General features: G+C 45.8%; 2 protein-coding genes across 2 annotated transcripts; both read left to right on the top strand.

Moving 5' to 3' along the window:
* On the top strand, window positions 1-1206 carry LOC124137411 (flocculation protein FLO11-like). Its single transcript, XM_046503696.2, has one exon. The coding sequence runs from the start codon at window positions 1-3 to the stop codon at window positions 1204-1206; it is 1206 nt and encodes a 401-aa protein (XP_046359652.2).
* A 4838-nt stretch (window positions 1207-6044) lies between these two features.
* Window positions 6045-11030, top strand: LOC124137414 (ganglioside GM2 activator-like). Its single transcript, XM_046503697.2, has 5 exons — window positions 6045-6293; window positions 6817-7045; window positions 9011-9209; window positions 10403-10580; window positions 10891-11030. Exons 1-5 carry the CDS (start codon window positions 6045-6047, stop codon window positions 10981-10983), a joined length of 948 nt encoding a protein of 315 aa, XP_046359653.2. The 3' UTR covers window positions 10984-11030.
* The last annotated feature ends 1348 nt before the right edge of the window (window positions 11031-12378 follow it).

Consider the following 12378-nt stretch of genomic DNA (forward strand, 5'->3'; position numbering starts at 1 on the left):
ATGTTCCGACTACTACTACCGTATGACAACAATGGCCACTACCGCATCATCATCAAACAGAAGAAGAAGAAGGAGAAGGGGGGCAAGGACGAGGACGTTCTCAATAGCGAGCATTTCCGTCGTGCCATGGCGGACATCCTGGGGGAGCAGCTAGTTCTACATTGGGAGATGATGAGAACAAGTGCCTTGTACAAAGCTTCCCATGACTGCATGCATGAGAAGTTAAAGAGTGTTGTGGACACATTTCTGCCTCCGGAGTATGGCATCTGCATCCCCAGCATGGAACTCTACGTGGAAAAGTCAACCCCAACACCTGAAGCAACAGCACTCACAGCATCCATACTCAAAGCAGCCCAAAAAGCAGCAGCACCATACGTCGCAGCACTTACCACAGTGGTAACAGAGGGGACGTTAAAAGAAACAGACGTTCTCACCTCAGCACTCATTGCAGCGTCAGCAGCAGCAGAAGCAGCACCCATACTAACAACAACACCCTCAGAAGCAGTGAAAGCAGCACAACAACTCGACTCAGCACTATGGACAGCGATACTAGCATCAGCCGCAGCAACACCTGCAGCCATAGAAGCAGCAGCAGTAGCACTCGTTGAAATAGTAACCTCACATGCACCCTTGCTGCAGCAGTACTCATCGCAGACAACACCATCAACAACACCCGTAGCAGCAGCAGAAGCAGCCACCACACAGGAAGAAGAAGATGCAGCTGCAGACGCAGCAACAACACCCTCACTAAAAGTATTCATCAATGCACTACAGATGGCGCAATGCATGGCAGGTGTGAGGGCATCGAAGGGGACACCCCGAGAAGCAGCAGCAACAAAAAAATTCGCCTCAGCACTATCCTGGGCGGCAGCAACAGCCACAGCCGCCACACCCACAGCAGTAGAAGCAGCAACAGCTGCACTCGTCGCCGTAGTAACAGGAGTAACTTCAGCGCAGTCATCATCACCACCACCTTCACCGTCACCGATGGACACCTCAGATGCTGCAGCAGCCACACCAAAACCAGTGGCAGTCACCACAGCACCCACACCAAAACCAGTGGTAACAGCAATGGTAGCATCAGTGGCACCAACAGTGGCAGACACCACCCCCACAGCCATAGAAGCACCAGTAGCAACACCTTCACCAACAGAAGCAGCAGCCACAGAAGCACTCGTTGCAACATTGAGCAGGCTACCTGTGTGATGACGATGACGAAGGTGGTCATCCACTTTTTCGCATTATTCGCATTATTCGCATCATTTCACCTTGTTTGTCTGTATCTAAGTTGTTGTTCATTATTAAACAGGGATAAATTGAACTGACTCTTTGTGTCTTGATGGATCTCAACTCCAGTAGAATGCCGAACCGAGGGTAGAGGTTGAGTTGAGATGTCGTCTACGTTGTCTGTCCGTGCGTCTTTCATGTCAGTGCACACCAAAGTGAAGAAGAGAAAGATAAAAGAGAAGTAAGACATGATGGAATCCACATGGTGTTCTGACTAATCGACACCCACCCTGCTTGCTTTGCCAACCCAAACAACAACCATCCAAAAGAACCCACACCCACCCCCTCGTCCTCTTGGAGGCACACGCCTACGCGTGACACCACCATGGTACGTCTCCAAATGATAAAATAAATATATAGAAATAGAGACGCGTGAAACACCACGGGTGCCTGGAGACACGAGTCAAACACCACGTATGTCTATCGGTCTCTCTCTCTCCTTATAAAATACAAAATAGGATCAATACTCCTGTGGATCAACGTGTGTTTGAAGACACACACGCATGACATCACGATTGCATGGCAACATGAAGTACATGACGTTTTGCATGACAACACACGACGTACATGACGTGTGCATGGAGACACGAATGACAGTACGCCTGTCGACCTACACGAGTACCGACTCCTCGGCGTCATTCATAATAATGTTCATCCTATGGATCAACGTCAACGTCTGTTTGAACACACACACACACACACACACACACACACACACACACACACACACACACAGAGGACACAACGTTTAGCCTGGCAACACGCGTGAAACACTACGGGTGCCTGGCAACACGAACGACAGTACACCTGTCAACCGACACGAGTGCCACCACCTCGGTATCGTGAATAAATAAATGATAATAATCATCCTATGGATCAACGTCAACGTCTGTTTGTCGTCACGCGTGGCACCACGCTTGCATGGGGGGTGACACGAAGTGCTTCACGTAGACATATACCTACAACACGTTCATGTCTGTGCCTGTCGATTCACCGTTAGAATTCAGCCAACACCTTGAGCCCCTTTAAATTCGCCACTCCCCGACTTTTAACTTAGACGAACGGCTGTCATCGTGGGCTACAATACACGATCGCCTTGTGGAACGAAACCTTACACCTCAAAGTTGACAAACACATCACCATACCCGATGACATGATTTGTGACATGTTGTTGCAAGATCCTTCGCCGATATGACGTCAACCTAGCAACAAAGTGGCAGAGTCGTCGACTGTGTATGATAAGCTCGTCTCAGTGAGCTATCATCTCCACATGCCATCGCCACCCACCCACCCACCAAAACAAAACAAAACAAAGAACCCGACTCCCTTCCCGCCTCCCTCCCTCCCTCCCTGAATCCCTCCCTCCTCCCTTCACCACCACCCTCCCTGCACCACTACCACCTTTTCTATTTCTATTTTTAGAACAACACAAGAACAACAACAACAACAAAACTCTTTTCTTGTTCACCTTGTACGACCGTTTCTCTGGGTTTTTCCCCATCCCTCCTCCCCGGACACGGAGGCGACGCCATCTTGAAGGCGCGCGCCACCGGACACGGATGCGCCGCCATCTTGGGTGCGCACGCCACCGGAAACGGATGTGCCGCCATCTTGGAGGCGTGCGCCACCGGAAACGGATGCGACGCCATCTTGGATGCGCACGCAGGACCCCTCATGCCCTGTGCGCATGCGCAGTCACGTGACCAAACCGAAACCGGATGTGACGTCACAGATCCTCTCGACCAATCAGAAGCCAGGAGCGGTCCCAGACCGCAGCACACAACTACTGGCGTCGTGCGAAGAAGTCTGAAAATGTTCATTCAGCAGCTCCGAAAAGTATCAGCCCACACCACGAATCGGGGTGTCACATTGTGCTGTGAAAACGATTATTGCCAACCCAGGAATTACCACTGACTCTGTGATCCGAATCTGGAGCATCCCTCCCTCCCACGGATGACATTCGCGAAGCATCTCCTCATGTTGCTGATCAGACGTCTGAAGTTCAACATTATGATCTTTTGCCATTCCTGGAGCAGTGCCTGGGGCAGTTCATTCAGGTTTTAAACTGGAGGGTCTCTAGCTATCAGGGGCGGTCGGGTAGCCAAGTGGTTCAAGCGTTCGCTCATCACGCCGAAGACCTGGGTTCGATTCCCGACATGGGTACATTGTGTGAAGCCCATTTCTGGTGTCCCCCGCCGTGATATTGCTGGAATATTGCTAAAAGCGGCGTAAAACCATAGTCACTCACTCTCTAGCTATCACTGGGCGCCGGTAAAGTTATACAACATGCGTTGTTTCGTCATTTCTCAGTAATTTTCAGAATTGGATTTTGTATCAGGTGGTGCTTAATTAATGTGCATGTGTATATTTATATATTGTCTCGCTAATCATCAGCAACGGTAATCTGTGCTGTGCAATCCTTAAGCTGGGGATGATGGATACAGGGAGTGATCATTCAATCTGCATGTTATCAGGCTGTGCTGATAAAATTCCTTGACAGGAGCTTGACAGGAGGAGGTGAAATGACAAACTCTCACTCACCAATCTGAGGTCACACTGAAATACTTGTCAGACAAGTCTCGCTGGCTACGGACTAGAAAGTGTGTGTTTTTATTGACACTGTGACTGGTGTTTAATGTATTGATTTATTGTTGTATGGACTTTGGCACTGTCTGCAATCTCTGTCAGTTGGCACATGCCGTTATATAGGTCAAACAGATCACACAGGTCAGCATTTGAACATCTAGGCGTCGACTGATAAAAGAAGACACCGGCTCATTTTATGGGAATTGTATTTAGGTGACCAATACAGTGAGATAACGCTGAAGTAGAGACCTTCCAGCATGTGTTCATAGAACCACGGTTCTCTATAGCTCATCAGAGTGAGTGAGTGAGTGAGTGAGTGAGTGACATTCCAGCATGTGTTCATAGAACCACGGTTCTCTATAGCTCATCAGAGTGAGTGAGTGAGTGACATTCCAGCATGTGTTCATAGAACCACGGTTCTCTATAGATCATCAGAGTGAGTGAGTGAGTGAGTGAGTGAGTGAGTGAGTGACATTCCAGCATGTGTTCATAGCACCACGGTTCTCTATAGCTCATCAGAGTGAGTGAGTGAGTGACATTCCAGCATGTGTTCATAGAACCACGGTTCTCTATAGCTCATCAGAGTGAGTGAGTGAGTGAGTGAGTGAGTGAGTGACATTCCAGCATGTGTTCATAGAACCACGGTTCTCTATAGCTCATCAGAGTGAGTGAGTGAGTGAGTGACATTCCAGCATGTGTTCATAGAACCACGGTTCTCTATAGCTCATCAGAGTGAGTGAGTGAGTGAGTGACATTCCAGCATGTGTTCATAGAACCACGGTTCTCTATAGCTCATCAGAGTGAGTGAGTGAGTGAGTGAGTGAGTGAGTGAGTGACATTCCAGCATGTGTTCATAGAACCACGGTTCTCTATAGCTCATCAGAGTGAGTGAGTGAGTGACATTCCAGCATGTGTTCATAGAACCACGGTTCTCTATAGCTCATCAGAGTGAGTGAGTGAGTGAGTGAGTGAGTGAGTGAGTGACATTCCAGCATGTGTTCATAGAACCACGGTTCTCTATAGCTCATCAGAGTGAGTGAGTGAGTGAGTGAGTGACATTCAAGCATGTGTTCATAGAACCACGGTTCTCTATAGCTCATCAGAGTGAGTGAGTGAGTGACATTCCAGCATGTGTTCATAGAACCACGGTTCTCTATAGCTCATCAGAGTGAGTGAGTGAGTGAGTGACATTCCAGCATGTGTTCATAGAACCACGGTTCGCTATAGCTCATCAGAGTGAGTGAGTGAGTGAGTGAGTATGGTTTTACGCCGCTTTTAGCAATATTCCAGCAATATCACGGCTTCACACATTGTACCCATGTCTGGAATCGAACCCGGGTCTTCGGCGTGACTAGCGAACGCTTTAACCGCTAGGCTACCCGACCGCCCCAGCTCATCAGACAATTCCGACCACTAAAGCCATGCTTCAGATAATTATAAAGTGTTGCTTATAATTTCCTTGATGCACTTCGGCACTGACAATTCGCCATCTGGTGAATATGTAACCCCTGAATGATATGTTTGACTGTGCTGAATCAGTCTATAGTTTATGTAGCTTATGATACGATGTCAGCACACCAACACGTACGGTGAGTTGGTTTGTTTGTTTCTTGTTTAACGCCGCACTCAGCAATATTCCAGCTACATGACAGCGGTCTGTAAATACCAGACAATCCAGTGATTGACATCGCGAGGATCCACCCACGCAATTGGGATAAGATGACATGCTTCAACAAAGTCAGCGAGCCTGACCACCCGATCCCGTTCGTCCACACTTACGACAAGCATAGTTGCCTATTAACGGCAATTAGGGTTGCTGAAGACCTATTCTAACCCGGATATCTACGGGCTCTACAGTGAGTGAGCTTCCCTAATTGGGGAACAGAATTCTGGTCTACGAGAGAGAGACAGCGCTTTAACCGCTAGGCTTCCCACACTGACAGAAATAGTTAGTAATATCACTGTCCACTCAAGACACCAACATGTTAGTAGACTTTGACTACCAATGAGTTAATATGGACAATATGGTAGTGTCAGGCTGTGTGATGATAGTGCCAGCCTGTGTGTGGGTTGTGGCAGCCTGTGTGATGGTAGTGCCAGGCTGTGTGATGGTAGTGCCAGCCTGTGTGTGGGTTGTGGCAGCCTGTGTGAGGGTAGTGCCAGGCTGTGCGATGGTAGTGGCAGCATGTGTGAGGGTAGTGCCAGGCTGTGTGATGGTAGTGCCAGTCTGTGTGATGGTAGTGCCAGCCTGTGTGAGGGTAGTGGCAGCCTGTGTGATGGTAGTGCCAGGCTGTGTGATGGTTGTGCCAGGCTGTGTGAGGGTAGTGCCAGGCTGTGTGATGGTTGTGCCAGGCTGTGTGATGGTTGTGCCAGGCTGTGTGATGGTTGTGCCAGGCTGTGTGATGGTTGTGCCAGGCTATGTGAGGGTAGTGCCAGGCTGTGTGATGGTAGTGCCAGGCTGTGTGAGGGTAGTGCCAGGCTGTGTGAGGGTTGCGCCAGACTGTGTAATGGTAGTGCCAGGCTGTGTGAGGGTAGTGCCAGGCTGTGTGAGGGTAGTACCAGGTGTTGTTTTTGTTTTCTGCTATTTTGTCTTGTTCCAAACAAACAACCACTCTAGTCTTTTTGAAAAGGTGGGTGGTGCATAATATACACTTTCAACGCTTTGCCTTGCTGCAGCAGTTACAACATTAAGGAAACGTACAAACAAACGTCCTTTTTCTATTTGCGTCCATTCACCGCCATCTTTATGTTGTAACATAATCCAGAAGACAGCATTTAATCCACCATGTGTTGAGTCCCAGAGTGGCCGACTGACGTCCCAGGTATGCAACGAAAGTATTCCAGCTCCTGCAATGAATGCCTCCCAAAGCAGATACCATCTACTGCTTGACAACCAGGGCATCTGTGAACTTGGTATGATTTAGACGTCAGTGATGTATTCAGAACGTGTCAACTCTGGCAACCTGGTCCGACGACCCCCTGGTATCGCCCCTGTGGTCACGTGGACTCGACCTCGCTATCGGAGTGTATATACAGGTTGCCAGTCAGTGTCTGGCTCTACTCGGTCAGCTAAGGTTTATCATGTTGCTGTTGGTCGTAGCTCTTATCGTTCCTGCCCTGGGGGTCCGCCCAGGATTCACATCCACAGGCACACTAGAGTGGAGGGACTGTGGTATGTAAATTGATTGAGTAAATTAATATTTTAACTTGGCAATGTCAACACTACAGCGTCGAGAACACATCCTACATAGTTGGAGGTTCGATTCCCAAATTCGCCATGAATACGATTCTAGGTTTGTCTGCACCACATCCATGTGATGTGTTCTCTAAAGTCCAAACTTTAAAAAATGTAGTCCGTCGGGCTTTCCTCCACATCAAGATGACACGCCGTCATATAAATGAAATAGTGTTCAAAGGGGCACTAAACTCACTTCACTCACTCACTCGCATATTGTAGACTCTGATCATACGTCATGAAAAGACATCATTGGGATGGTTCCCAAGCAGTGATAAAGACCATATCAACCAACAGGTGTATAAAACGTTTGACGTGACTTTGTTGGCACAACACACGATGACTAGGAGGTAACAGGTGTATCATAATAAAGTCCGAATCTGTTGAAATCATTCAGATGAAAGATAACTATTTAAAATCAATCACACGTACATGCAAAGTTGATATCGATAGAATTTGTTGATTTTAATCGCCTACCAATGTCTGAACCTATCTGAGTCTATATATCCTTTTAGGCACGTAACGAGTCTATACGAGCCTATCTGAATCTTTATACTGTAAGGTATGGCTCGAAATGTTATGTGGCCATGAGTGTATCTAATTCTATATACTGTAAGCTTTGCCTCGAAATGTTATGTGGACATGAGTGTATCTAATTATATATACTCTAAGGCATGGCTCGGTATGTTATGTGGACATGATCGTAAATATTTCTATGTACTGTAAGGCATGGCTCGAAATGTTATGTGGACATGATTGTATATAGTTCTATGTACTGTAAGGCATAGGTCGAAATGTTATGATGACATGAGTGTATCTAGTGCTATATACTGTAAGGCATGGCTCGAAATGTTATGTGGACATGAGTGTATCTAGTTCTATATACTGTAAGCTTTGCCTCGAAATGTTATGTGGACATGAGTGTATCTAGTGCTATATACTGTAAGGCATGGTTCGAAATGTTATGTGGACATGAGTGTATCTAATTCTCTATACTGTAAGCTTTGCCTCGAAATGTTATGTGGACATGAGTGTATCTAATTCTCTATACTGTAAGGTATGGCTCGAAATGTTATGATGACATGAGTGTATCTAGTGCTATATACTGTAAGGCATGGTTCGAAATGTTATGTGGACATGCGTGTATCTAATTCCATATACTGTAAGGTATGGCTCGAAATGTTATGTGGACATGAGTGTATCTAATTCTATATACTGTAAGCTTTGCCTCGAAATGTTATGTGGACATGAGTGTATCTAATTCTATATACTGTAAGGCATGGCTCGAAATGTTATGTGGCCATGATTGTATATAGTTCTATGTACTGTTAGGCATAGGTCGAAATGTTATGTGGACATGCGTGTATCTAATTCCATATACTGTAAGGCATGGCTCGAAAAGTTATGTGGCCATGATTGTATATAGTTCTATATACTGTTAGGTATGGCTCGAAATGTTATGATGACATGAGTGTATCTAATTCTCTATACTGTAAGGCATGGCTCAAAAGTTATGTGGACATGAGTGTATCTAGTTCTATGTACTGTTAGGCATGGCTCGAAAAGTTATGTGGACATGCGTGTATCTAATTCCATATACTGTAAGGTATGGCTCGAAATGTTATGTGGAAATGCGTGTATCTAATTCTATAAACTGTAAGACATGGCTCGAAATGTTATATGGATATGCGTGTATCTAATTCTATATACTGTAAGGCATGGTTCGAAATATTATGTGGACGTGAGCGTATCTAATTCTATATACTGTAAGGCATGGCTCGAAATAGTATGTGGACATTTCTGAGAATATATGTTATTTGTCCAATGTACGTTCATGGAGTTAGTTTGAAGCAAGCTAGGTTTTTCCTTGAGATATTTATGTCATGTGTACTTCCATGTCAGGTGTGGGCGACCCCTGGGTTACCGTGAAGCAGTTCGACATCAAGCCCAGCCCCATTGTGATTCCCGGAGATATGACCGTGTCCCTTGATGGCACCATCATCCACAAACTCGCAGACCAGGTCACACTGGACGTTCTCTTTGAGAAGTCGCTGCTCGGACGTTTCACCAAAGTGCCCTGCAAGTCTGATGTTGGCACGTGGTAAGTGCCCTGCAAGTCTCATGTTGGCACATGGTAAGTGCCCTGCAAGTTTGATGCCGGTACATGGGAAGGGCTGGGAAAGTCAGTTGTCGGCACGTGGTAAGTGCCCTGCAAGTCTGATGTTGGCACTTGGTAAGGGCTGAGAAAGTCAGATGTTGGCACGTGGTAAGTGCCCTGCAAGTCTGACGTTGGCACGTGGTAAGTGCCCTGCAAGTCAGATGTTGGCACGTGGTAAGTGCCCTGCAAGTCTGACGTTGGCACGTGGTAAGTGCCCTGCAAGTCCGATGTTGGCACGTTCTGAGTAAGCTTGTTGTCAGCACATGGTAAGTGCTGAGTAAGTTATTATTGCCGAATTTTGCCTCCACGTCATCGTCAGGCACGCCTAGCTTTGTGTCGACAGCGAGGCTCAGAAGACAAGACTGGGCAGGCATGCTATTCAAGTTTCATCTTCATCTGATGGTCGTGCAAGGGCCTACGTGCATCTTGGAGAACGTTTTAGCGACGCTTGCGCTACTCAACGTCGTCTGTTTGAGGATGGGAGTGTAATGGCATGGGGTGGTATCACAACTCATGGGAGAACACAACTCATCGTTGCTAATGGACATTTAAATGGTGTACGCTATCGGGACGACATGGTCAGAGATCATATTCTACCCTTTGAGCAAATGCAGGGACATAACTTCACATGGCAGCAGGATAATGCCCGCCCACACATTGAACGTTTTGTAACAGACTTTTGAGGCAGAATAAAATTGCTGTACTGTCATGACCAGCTGTTTCTCGAGACCCATACAACATGTCAGGGATGAGATGGAACGATGCTTACGACAGGACCAGAACTAGCGGGTAACGCGAACTCAAGAGTAACATCCCTCTGGCTGTTTTCAATCATCTGGTGTCTTCAGTGTATCGCTGCTGCTTCTCTTGTATGAACGCAAATTGTGGTCACACCCATTGACATCGTATTTGAGTTGTTGCACCGCCCCTCCTGGTACCAAGTCTTTGTCAATACATTTCTCATGATAGAACATTATTAAGACGAATGACCAAATAGTATGTTGTTATTTCAATACAAAAACATTTACATCACTTCGTACGAAGCATAACATTTTCCGCTCTGATGTAAACAAATAGGTTAAAGTTTCACACTGTGATAAAAGCAACGATCTGAGATAGTAATGATTTGCCCACAGCCACTACACCGACCCCTGCCACTTCCTGAGCGCCTTCAAACAACAGGGCACCTGTCCTGCCCAGCTGACTGCCAACGGCCTCCCCTGCACCTGCCCCTTCAGCCCCGACAAGCTCCACATGCCTGCTTCCAAGTTCACCGTCACCAACATCAGTGATGCCTGGAAATTCTTGGCCGACGTAAGTGAAGTTTGTTAACCAAACGTGTGATTTGGTTTCACAAACAAATGTGTCCCTGAGGATCATTTGTACAGGTATTTCACGCCTTGGATAGTAAGGATTATGCCGAATCTTGGCAAGACTTCTTGGACAATATAATAATTGAGAACTTTTAATTGTAAATGTATTCTTTATATCAAAGACTGACAATAGATTGAAACGAAGCGCATAACCTTTCGGCTACCTTTCGTGATCTATGAGACGTCACTATAGTTCAGCGCTGGGGCATATTCCCATATTTACATTTTAAAATCACCCTGTTTATTTCCAGGGCGATTACCACATAAAGATCACCATGAACGACAAGCACACTAGACAACTCCGTGCCTGTATGGAGGCCTACCTGACGATCGGCGTCAAGTAAAGTGAAACACATGTACAGTGAAGATAATAAATAACAACATATGGGTTTCTGATTGTCTTTGTAGAACAAATCCTTGCTAAATGATACTAACCTTTCATATTTAGTTGAAAGAAAACTAGGAAGACATTATTAATTTTAGTATGTTTGGAAACGTTCGACACGATTAGTCTCTATTGTGAATATACAACTCGGATGCCAGAGAATAACCAAGCTTACTTATCCACCGAGACAAATGCTACTGGGCGTAAAAGGCGACATAGCGGTGAACATGATACCAGGGCTGCTCACAAAGTTCAGAGCCTAACAAACAGTACAAAAAATTATTGTAAAAATGATTTTAATTTTATTTTTCAACATATCCCCCTCCTTTTATTACACTTCTCATATCGATGGTGAAGCTTTTTAATTTTGGTCAGAAAAAAAGAGCCACCCCGAAAAACCAAATGACCGCAACTTTGAGGTCAGGGTTGTCGTCATAGTGCTTTCCACGAAGGTGTCCTTTCCGTTAAGGAAACAAGTTGGAATCACTTGGAGCCAGGTCTGACGAGTATGGAGCTCTTCAAACCCACGTTTTCGCACAGCAGCCTTTGCAAGTCGAGAGGTTTGAGAAGAGGCATTGTCATGAAGTAGTAGAACTCCAGCAGTCAGCATTCATCACCGCTCTTCTTTGATAGAATCTCTCAGGCGATAAAGCAAATCAGCATAGTAGGCACCGGTAATCGTCATTTGACTTACTAAGTAATCAACAAGAATCACACTTTGCATCTCAGAATACAGTGGCCATAACTTTCTTCACTGATCTTGAAGACTTGAATGCCGGAGAAGTGGAATGGTGCCATTCCGTGGATTAACGTTTTGACTCGGGATCATAGTGGAAGACACATGTTTCATCACCAGTTTCTATTCCTCATTTTGAATTTGACGAAATCCTGCTCAATTGCTTCTAAATATTCTCTGTCCGTTTTTTCCCCTTAAGATCAGAATTTAGAAACTTTGGCACCCGACGAGCAGATATATTGTTCATCTGTAAATGTTGAGGAAAAATAGTTTCAAAACTCAAACAATGTACTACATTGACTAATTCATTTTGGTATGGCCCATAGTTGAAAACTAATCAGGCTTAGAACAATTTTTGTATCATCCCTCGTAGGAGTAGCACGCTGAAAATCAGTGATGACACCAGGTGTTCGCGACACAGGTAAGCTTGTCCTGTCCTACTGTGTGTTTCTAAGCCAGATGTCTCACTACAATCCTGCTGTATGACGTCGGTCTGTAAACAACTAGACAGTTAGGTGATGGACCAGACACTCCCGTGACACGACAGCGTATTTCCTGAACTTGTTGAAACTCAACATTACGTCTATAGTTCTGATAGTATGTTACTTATAAATAAAG

Source organism: Haliotis rufescens, unplaced genomic scaffold (genome assembly GCF_023055435.1).
Source record: "Haliotis rufescens isolate VD_foot unplaced genomic scaffold, xgHalRufe1.0.p SCAF_26, whole genome shotgun sequence".
NCBI lineage: Eukaryota > Metazoa > Mollusca > Gastropoda > Lepetellida > Haliotidae > Haliotis > Haliotis rufescens.